The sequence below is a fragment of the Elephantulus edwardii genome, unplaced genomic scaffold, assembly GCF_000299155.1.
Source record: "Elephantulus edwardii isolate Elephantulus edwardi_28Jun2011 unplaced genomic scaffold, EleEdw1.0 scaffold00175, whole genome shotgun sequence".
NCBI lineage: Eukaryota > Metazoa > Chordata > Mammalia > Macroscelidea > Macroscelididae > Elephantulus > Elephantulus edwardii.
In genome coordinates this window covers 1,751,363-1,762,096 of record NW_006399925.1, presented here as the reverse complement: position 1 = coordinate 1,762,096, position 10,734 = coordinate 1,751,363, and the positions used below count along the sequence as shown (strand labels likewise).

General features: G+C 40.5%; 2 protein-coding genes across 2 annotated transcripts in view; one reads left to right on the top strand and one right to left on the bottom strand.

Moving 5' to 3' along the window:
* Positions 1-10,734, top strand: part of RNF144A (ring finger protein 144A) — an 82,364-nt gene that overhangs the window by 2,224 nt on the left and 69,406 nt on the right. The window lies entirely within an intron of this gene.
* Positions 10,223-10,734, bottom strand: part of LOC102849543 (methyltransferase-like protein 7A-like) — a 3,985-nt gene continuing 3,473 nt past the window's right edge. The window contains exon 3 of the mRNA XM_006895735.1: positions 10,223-10,729. Coding sequence (XP_006895797.1) covers positions 10,223-10,729 — 507 coding nt within the window. The remainder of the gene's footprint in view (positions 10,730-10,734) is intronic.

The window sequence follows — 10,734 nt, the reverse complement described above, 5'->3', positions numbered from 1 at the left end:
CCGAGGGCAGCCCACCAAGATAGCTCTTTTAAGGGCAAAATAATTTCTGTCTCATCTTACATTCACTCAAAAATCTAGCTTAGTGCAGGACATGTAATAGCTAATCAATAAAGACTCACAAAATTTAACTGACATGAATATATCTCAATATTTGTAATTGACATCAAAAGAACATGCCTCATTATAATTCCAGAAAATTAACTTCACCCTTGAGGGAAGAAATTGCTTTTGCCATTTTTGTGACATGGAAAGGATGAAAAAGGTGGCATTGGAAGAGGGAGGAAAGACAGACCTCCATTTAATTAACAGAATGGATTGGATTAATTTTTATTTTCTAGAGGTTGAACCAGGATGGTCAAGGATATCATGATGGGTTAATGAATTAGCTTTATGCAGAACTGCTTTCCTCTTGCCTGAAGTCATCCAATGTCAACTAATTGTGTGGCTTTCACTTTGTGGACTGTCCCCTTGAACACATTTGTGGTCAGCTTCATCTGCAAGCCCTCGTGGGGGATACCCTCAGGGGGATACGGTTTGTGCCCTTTACCTTGAAATACTCCATTTCTTCCTCTCCTCATTTTGGCAAGACCCCCCCCCCCCCTTCTATTTATTTACTTATTTCTTTAAAAACTTTTCTATTTCTAGAGAAATGAAGTAAAAATAAATAAGCATGCCTAATTCAGACCACTTCTGTTAAATAAAAAAGCAGGAAAAGAACACTTTTTTTTTCTTCTCAAAAAAAAGATTGCTACAATATGGAGAAACAGTGTGACAATTGCCTTTTTTTCACAACTGTTTATTGATGATTAAAATATTAAAAACATTTCCATTTTGTGTTTAAATTAGTGTAGTGTGAAGCAAAGGAAGCACCTGGTGTTGAGAGGTGGAGAATAGGGAGGGGTGGGCGTTTGTCATGATGTCTTTGGTCATGCGCACTTCCACCTCTATCTGTGCCACTGGTTACCTCAAGCCTTAGACAGATGCTAGGAAAATATTCCAGGGCATATGGGCTACACTACAGTAATTTAAACACAAAATGAAAATGTTTTTAAACACAAAATGAAAATGTTTTTAATATTTTAAAACACACCTAATACCCTAGTCACTGAGTCCATCTCACCCTAGTTCATCTCTTCCAAGATCTTCCTCTGTTGTGCTATTGTATAATGTCCTTCTCCAAGGATTGGTCTTTCCTTGCAACGTACCCAAAGTATGTCAGATGGAGCTTCAAAATCCTTGCCTCTAAGAAACAGCTTGATTTGATCCTCTCCAAGACAGACCTGTTTGTTCTCTTAGCCATCCATGGTATGTTCACTACTCTTCTCTAGCATCACAATTCAAAAGCATCAACTCTTCTTCTATTATCCTTGGTCATTATAGTCGAGTTCTTGAATTGGAAAAATCTGCTGTCAGGGACCTCTCCAAAGTACTGAAAAGAACAATGTCAGTCTAGAGACTAAGGTGCACCTAATCCAGGCCACAGTCTTTGCAATTACTTGCTATCCATCAGAGAGTTGGACAGTGACTAAGGATAACGGAAGAATCGATGCCTTTGAATTGTGGTACTGGAGAAGAGTCTCGAGCATACCATGGAGTGCCAAAAAAACAAATAGATCTGTCTTAGAGAGGGTGAAACCAAGTCTTTCCTTGGAGGCTAGGATTTTGAAACTCTGTCTCACCTACTTTGGGCATGTAGTCAGGAGAGACCAGTCCTTGGAGAAGGACATGAGGACGTCATGCTCAGAAGGGTGGAAAGACAGTGCAAGAGAGGAAGACCCCTGATGAGGTGGATTGATACAGTAACTGGGGCAACAGGGGTAGGTGTGTCAGCATTAATGAAACTGGCTCAGAGAGGGCAGGTTTCAGAGCTTCTGTTTGTAGAGTTGTTATGGGTCTCAGGCAACTCGATGGCACATAACTTTACTTTGTGGTGACAAAGTAAATTTATCCCAAATCAGAGAGAGGTTAAAAGGAGTGTTACTCAATAGTCTACGTGTTTCCTATTGCCAAAGGAGCCCTTTAGAGTAGTGAGAAAAGATCTTCACCCTGAAACCTACAGCGTCCCTTTTCAGCAGGAAGTAGCTAAGAGAATACGCCATCCCCTTTTCCTTATGGATCAGGGTGAAGTCTCTCTCAGGGAGGAGTGATAAGAAATGGCAAAGGACACACTGACAAAGGAGATTAATCAGAACTGGTTTTGACAAACACTGTGGCAATAGGTTAATTAAAACAGACATTCAAGGGGAAAAAAAAGAGAGGAACAAACTGGGGGTGGGTAGAGAAAATAGTGCAACAATGAATGAATGGAAATCTAAAATCTCTGTAAATGTTCATTAAAATCAAGAAAATAAAATTTAAAAAAAAGGAGTGTCACTGAGGAGTTCCTGGGTTCAAAGGTCAGCTTTATTTCAGGCCTTGCTGTTAACGGGTGCGGTTAAGTCAGTTCCAACTAAGCAACCATTAATAACAGAAAAGATGTGTCCCAGAGGGTTGTGTAGGCTGTAAACATTATGAGGAGCAACTCTGATAATGTGGTGATTAATCACTTAGCGGCTATGAGTAAGGTTAGGAGTTCTAACTTAACCAGCAGTGTCACAGAAGAAAGATGTGTTAGTCTTCTTTCCTAAATCTTCTCTCTCTCACTGCTTTTGAGTCTGAACCAACTCATAGCTGACCCTCCAATGGGTTTCCAAGGCTGTCTCAGAGAAGGAGATTGCACAACTTCTTCCCAAGGAGCCACAGCTAGGTTATACCACCAGAGCTCCCTTATCTACACACTACAACTTTGTAAACCCTACAGCCAATCTATTCTGGTGTATGAGCTGGCATTATTTGACAGCAGTCATTTTGAGGGCATGTTATTTAAAAAATCTTCATGAGGGCAGATTGCCAGACTTTTCTTCCACTGAGCTCCTGGTTGGATTTGAACCACAAATCTTTCAGTTAAGTTAAATGTTGCACCACCAAAGTTATTTCTGACCTTGGTGTTGTTGTTATGTGCCATTGAGTCACTTGCGACTCATAGTGACCCTAATGTACAATGACTCTGAACTCTGCTCTTTTCTGAGCCAATCTCACTGTCTCTGACACACCTGCCCCCTTTACTCTAGTCACTGTGTCAGTTCATCTCATCAGGAGTGCTGTCCCTCCATCTTTCCAAGCATGATATTTTTCCGTGAAGAGGGACCTCTCCTGGCCATGTGCCCAAAGTGTGTGAAACAGAGCTGCAAAATCTTAGCCTCCAAGTAGCAGCCAGGTTTCACTCTTGTCAGTCCCTGGTATATTCAGTATTCTTCTCCAGCACCGTAACTCAAAGGCATCAATTCTTCCTCTGTCATCCTTACTCATTGTCCAGCTCTCTAATGCATAGTGACCTTAGGATGCCCCATTTGACACACCTGTATCATAGGGATATAAATAGTTTACTTCACTGGTGGTTATGACCTTCAAATGGAAGAACATATGCAAAGTCCCTGTCACAGGGTCTGTATTAATAAGCCTACTTCCTTCTCATTTTGCTTCTAAATTTGGGCTTAGTGCTGCAGGAGAATTTTTTCTTAAAAGGGCTGTTTACGACAGTTTTGTTCAAACATACCTTTTTAAACACTGCACTAAAATGAAGAAATACGTTTTCGGTTAAATGTGTACTGACTCCAATGTTATGCCCTTTTCTGTGTATTCTTCTCCGTATCCAAGACATTCTGGGTGCCCAGCAGTCTGAAGACAGCATGGAAAAATCAACAAGTAGAGACAAACTAGTTAGTTCATCTGTGTTGCACAGATATATTTGAGTATAAAAACTTTTTGCCTACTAGTAATTAATACACGATTATCATGAGAAATGTTATCTGGGTATGTTTTAATTGTTTGTAGGCCGCACTGTCGCTTTATGGCAATGCGTGATTTTGGTGAGGGTTCTAATAGTCACTACGTCAAATGGTTTGTGGTGGGTCTGTGTGAGAGTGCAGAGAGGACACCGGGGAAGAATTACCTCAGTTAAACTATCTTAGGACTGTGCACATTACAGCTTCTGTACCGGGACTGCAGATGTTGAGATGTATCAGGTATCTCCAAGGGTTCCATATAGGGTGAGAATAACAATGAAATTGTAAAGTGCCAAATGTAAATTTGAGCTTTGTGTCTATAAAACAATGAAACCTGTAAGTATGTAGAATAATTTTTGTGTGAATATTTAGGAGAGAAGGAGTTGTTGACACATATATCAATAAGGTAGTCTTGGTTTCAAATAAAAGCTGTTCTCATTTTCATCTTCTCAACCTGTTGCATAAACCTTTAATTAGGGGCCTAGTGGGCAGGGAGCTGTCCTAAAGGCAGATGGTTCAAATCCAGCAGATGCACACCTGGAGGAAGATAGATGGGCAGTCTTTTCCCATGTAATTTACAGTCTCTGAACACCCACTGGAGGGTCAGTTATGAGTTGGTTCCGACTCTAGGGCCGTGAGTTGGGTTTGAGTTGAGGTGTGTATAATGGCCCAGGAGATTTTATGTGAACTAGGATCTATAATTTCCAAAGTCCTTTAACCTAAGGCAATTTTGTACTTGCTTTGGAGCTATGTGATGGGTCCTAGTGGTGCAGCAGCTTAAGAATTGGGTGGCTAACAGAAAGGTAGGGTTTTAAACCCACCAACTACTTTGTGAGAGAAAGATGAGACAGTCTAGTTCCAGAAATTTTTATAGAACATTTACATTGACAGCCTAGGAAGTGATAATGGACACCATTCTGTGTTGTTTTATAGGGTCTCTATGAGCAAGTGGGTAGAGTCATGATTTAGGCTATGCCTCAACTTAGTTCTTACTTTTGTAGTGGACCATGTAAAGAAACACTCAGTCATCTAGAAAATCTCTCTCTTTCTCTCTTTACACACACACACACACACACACACACACACACACGGAGGGGAGGGGGGAGAGATATCTGTTTAGTCAGGATGCCATAGGACATGTTAGGGGGGAAAAGGAAGGAGTGAAGAAATCTCCAAATTTTAGTTGTTTAAAAACTTCTACACTTTATTTCTTAGCGATTTTATGCTCTAGCTTGGATTGGAGAAGTTCTGCATTCTCATTGGAAGATGCTTCTTGGCCAACCTTTCATGTCTAAAATATTGTCCCCACTGTGTCTGGGTAGACTGAACATAGCAAACCATGCACTGGCTTCTCCCTAAAAGTGACAGTGTTAATTCTGCTTCTGTTTTATTGGCCAACGTGAATATTGTAGCCACACTTCAAGAGGTGGAAAATACAGTCATCCGTGTCCTCAGTGGAAGAGAATTGGTCACCAGCATGAATGTTTTCCATGGTGTGGTTCAACCATTCATTCCATTTCTCCTTGTCTTGATCAGATCACCTTTGGAACATAAGATTGTTTCTTGGCTATACATTTTACCAAAGACCTGACAAGCTGCACTGTACACAGGAAGTAGTGGCCTTCACTAGGAAGGTGTAGGATCATGGAACCACTAATCAGAGTCTATGCAGTTTACCACACTGCTGCTGAACAGCCTTTCTGTGCTAGTGGGCATCGTGGCCCCTTCCACGTGTAGTCAGGTAAATAAATAAGTAACAAATGAAGAATAGGCAAAATTAACAATAGAATTTGATAGTCCAGTGAGGCAATCAGGCAGGTAATGGGATAATATTTGAAGTGTGAAAAATAATAATGAATGAAAGAAAGAAAGGGGATAAGGAAAAGTGACGTCAGAGATGGGGTTCAGAACTGGCCAAAGGGAACTGAAAATATAGAAATTTTCTAGAATGCTCACGGAGTTACTTTTTTCATTGTTTTCTGAGTCTTTCTTTGCCCTTTACTTTGCTTGTAAGAAGTCAATCAGCCCCATGGCTGCAGTGACCAAAAAAAGATCGTGTGAGTAGGAGTTATAAAGAGGCCTTGTAGCTCTGATTCTGGATTCAGCTGCCTTACATAGTGATAACGTTCCTGCTGTTGAAAACTTTCAATGGGGAGAGACTAGTCGCATTTAGAGGTGTATATATATTTCTATAATCCTCATCAGATAGTGAGTGAACTTTGTAGGCATTTTCATACTCTGAAATGCTAAAATAGGTCCTGTTACAAAAATTTGAGTCTACTTCCTTATGATCAGAGGCATGTGGCCAGGCTTTGGAGCATGTCCAGATAAGAACGGGCATCTGAAAAGGACTTCCTGCCCTGAAGGCACTCCGTGAGGGACGCCCAGCTCAGCTACTTGTGGAAGTGTGTTGCTTTTCTCAGCTTTAAAATAGCTTTAGTGTTTCTTCTAGTGGGTGGAATGGCAGAATTTCAGAAAAGACCCTGGTGGAAGTCTTTGATGAACACTTTTTTGGCTAACCAAGTTTAAGAGCTTACCAATGGAACTGCATCTGGATTGTGACAGTAGGGCCACATTGCCAAGGTTCATAGTCTCTCCTACCAGTGTGAAAGAGCTTCCAGTCTACATAGCTTAGACAGTCCATGGGGAGGAGCTTTCTGGGTGGAATCAAGAAGAGGCGCTTCCTCTCTATTGTGGGTACATTCTCTTGATCTTCAGATGCCCTCTGTCCTCAGCTTATTGACTATTCACATAAATAAGTCTCTCTATGCTCATGAGCAAACCTTCTGTCAAGGACCATATTAAAATGCTAAAGAGTAAGGATACCTGTTTAAAGACTAAGGTGTGCCAAATCCAAGCCTTGGTATTTTTTGGTTGCTTCCTCTACAGCTAAAGTTGGACAATGAATAAAGAACACTGAAGAACAATTGATGCCTTTGATTGGTGGCACTGGCAAAGAGTATTGACTATACCGTAGATGGACTGCCAAAGAATAGACCAATCTGCCTTGGAGGAAGGAGAGCCAGGGTGTTTCTTCCAGCAATCATAGTGACACTTTATCTAACATACTATGGTCATGTTGTCAGTAGGGACCATTCTATAAAAAAAAAAAAAAAACATCATGCAAGGAAAGGTAGAGAGTCAACAAAAGAGAGGAAGAACTTTAGCAAGATGAATTGGCATAGTGAGGGTAACAATGGGCTCTAGATCATGAGGATAGAGCAGGATAGGGAAAGGTTTTGATCTGTTATTCATAGGGTAACAGTGAGTTGTAGTTGACTGGGCAGCGCCTATGAACAACAACATACTTGTAGCATTTGATGGTTAAACTCAGGCTGTTCATTTTATTCTGTTGCTGAGAATATAATTTACAACCTTAAGACTGTCAGAATTAGGGATGATGGGACTTTAGGCTCAAAAAGATTAGAGCTAGTTTCCAGCCTGAAGTCCTAGGTCTCTGTTTTTGTTAGGTCCTGTGCAGTCGACTCCAACCCATACAGTGGACTCTATGAGTAACACACGTGCCATCCTCATCATCTCTGACACACTTGAGCTCAGTGCTGCAGTCACAGTTCTCTTGCAATCTGGAAAGATAGAAATGTCAGAAATTCTATGTGAACTGTAAAAAAAGGAAGGGAAGGCAAGTTCAGTGAAAATATTTAACAGTGACAAGATTAAGTAAGACAAATAATATATAAACTTTTTTTTTGCCTTGGACTCATGTATTATCTGATTCTAGAAAACAACATGCCTCTGGAAACTCTATGAACTTTGATAAATGACGATACTTATAGAAAAGCTTCAGGCCTTTTTTTCATTGGTGGTTATGAGTCGTGCTCGACTCGATGACAATCAACAACAACAACAACAACAGTTATTACTTACTTATTAGAAGTTCTTGTTATTATCACTTAGATAATAGACCTTTGATGATTTTAAAAATAGACAACTTTGTATGCTTACATTCATAGCAGCAATAATAAAAATAGCTAGAAAGTGGGAGCAGCTAAAATAACCATCAACAGATGAATAGATTGAAAGATTGTGGTACATTCACACCATGGAATACTATGCAGCACTAAGGAACAACAGTTTTGTAAAATACTGTGTAATTTGGGAGAGACAAAAGAGCACTTTGATGAGTAAAATATCTCAGTCTTATAGGACAAATATTGCATAAGACTACTATTGTGAAAATGGGATAACTAAGATATGTATAAATGTTCAGAAGAGACAGGAGAGAAGGAGGCAGAAAAAGGGGAAGAGGTAGGATCACTGGGATAGCAGAGGTTACTGGGTAGAAAAGAGTAGAGTTTAATAGGGGTTTGAAAAGACAGGCTGATAATAGGCACAGAGCAATGATAATGATATAAAATACAAAGTATATGAATGTGTAAAACACAAAGCACATGTACAAACCCTAGTATATATGAATGAGCCTATCCAAACCTGTTTTAAAAATGGACATTTATCCCTTAAAATATTCAACTTTTAGCTCTTGAGTGGCTATCGAGGGGCACTTTTTATTTCTTTCCATTCAAAGCAGAGAAGAGTGAAGATAATAAATAAAACACACATGGGAACATTTTGGCTACTGATAGTGGACCACATGATCCTAAGACTAAAAGAACCAGGTGGTGCCCAGGTACCCCTACCCACACTACTCTGAAAAGGAGCAAGATAAAGGGAAAAAAATTGGAACAAAATGCAAAATTATTTCAAAACAACAACAAAGAGCAATTGGCTTGCTGGTTGAATAGAAACTGATGGAACAAAGAGTGGCTTTAAGTCACTGCAGACCTAGACTCACGTTCACACTAGTGACTCAACTTTCTAATAATAGGTAAGATGAACAATAACATCAGGAATTAAGTGCACCTTAGAAAAACTAGTTATACAAGCTCAAAAGGCAGTATTTGCCCAGTTAACAAGTTCAAAAGACACTGGTTAGAGAAGAAGACTGAAAGGAAACAGGGAGAAAGTGAGAAAAGTGCTGTTACATGCTGAATGGAAAACTTGATTTGCCCTATAAACTTTCACCAAATCACAATAAAATGTTTATAGGTCTTATTAGGCTAAGTCTGTGCCACACAAAACCTTGGGAAAGTATGATAAAAAGCTATAAATAGTGTGAGTAGTGCTACAATGAGCATGGACATATTAATCTGAGTCTCTGATTTCAAGGCTTTTGGGCATATACCTAGCAGTTGAATTGCTGGTCCATACTGTTTGCCACGATCACTGTCTCATTTTGCATTTCTACCAGAAGTGGTTAAGGTTTCAGATTTCCCCACATCATCACCAATCTTTTCTGGTAGGGTTTTTTGGTTGGTGGTGTTGATTTTTGGTTTTGGGTTTTGGTGGTGTGTGTGTGTGTGTGTGTGTGTGTGTGTGTTTAATCATAGCAATTCTAAGAAGAGTGAAATGAGATCTCACTGTATTTTAGATGTGCATCACTCTGACGTCTAATGATACTTAGTATTTTTCTCCCACATGTCTGGTGACCACTTGGACATTCTTTTTGGTTAAATTATTCAGGCAGTAGGAAAAAAATAGTCTTGATGTTTTCAACAGGGTCCCAGTTGGACTCAGAGTCCAACTGCCCCATTCCCTGGTTTGCTTAGAAAAGTCACATGGATGAACATTTTCTTTTGCAGTTAGTGAATAGGGGACGGAGGCTAGTGCTTTGGAAAAATACAACCTAAAAAAGCAAACTTTTAAGGGAATATTTATAGATTAGGTTAAGGGTGTAGGAAAGATCTCATGTTTATATATATTTTTAGAGGAAAATGCTCATTTTCTTAGAAATGGAGACATTATCAAAAACAGGAGGTACTTACTCCTGATCTTCAAGTTGGAGTCGGCCTTGTTAAGCCCTCCACAGCTTGGACATCATCTCTCAAAGTTCACATGGAAATTACTCTTTTTGTTTTGCACATGCATGACACTTGAAAGCTCATGCAGATAACAGAACCAGAAATTTATTAAATGTTGTCAGCAAGAAACCTCAGCAGCTACCTATATTAGCTGAATCGGATAGTAATGTGAAGAGAGAGTGCATTGTGCTTTGTCCGCTATTTAAATGCCTAGCTCTAAACCTTCTTCTTTAAGATATTGACCCTCTTGTCAAGAGTAAGCCATACAAGCAGGAAGCTTAGAATCTAAAAACTACATCTGTGTTTTTGTGTTTTTGTTTTTTTGAGAGCTCAGAGCTGGTTGTTTTTAATTCTTTGGGAGATAGGAGAAATTATAACAGAATACTACAGAAAAATATGGACTATAACAGAAAACTTACAGATTCAACTTTAACTGAAAACAGAGGTTTTCCTTTCTCTCAATTAGCATTTTAATTGTACAACTGAAGCGCCATTGGCACTCTGTCTACTGCCCTCTCGGCTCTACTTCACAGCATATCCGAAGATGTGCGGCCGCACCAGCTCCCAGGTCAGCGGGGCGTGTATGTGTTGCAGCTTCAGCTTAGAAAAGTTGGCCCGCTCCAGCGGCTTCCAGCTTTCCCTGGTCAGACTGCACCCATCAAACAGAAGGAACCAGACAGGATTCAGGACCTGTTGCCAGAAGTAGTTCCAGGTCGAAGGCTTGGCTGCCACATGTTCCATGAAATAAAAAGCTCCTCCCGGCCTCAGCACTCGGTATACCTCCCGGAGGATCTTCTCCTGGTTCTGCACCGAGCACAGCACCAAGGTGCAGACCACCACGTCCACGGAGTTGTCGGCCACCTGGTGCATGTTCTCCCCGGCAGCCACCACGAAGCGCTCGAACTGCAGGTGCCGGTTCTCCGCGATGCTCTTGATCAAGAACTTCTCAAAGTTGGGGTTGGGGTCAATACAGGTCACCCTGCATCCATGTGGGTAAAACTTGAAATTGGCCCCGGTGCCACAGCCCACCTCCA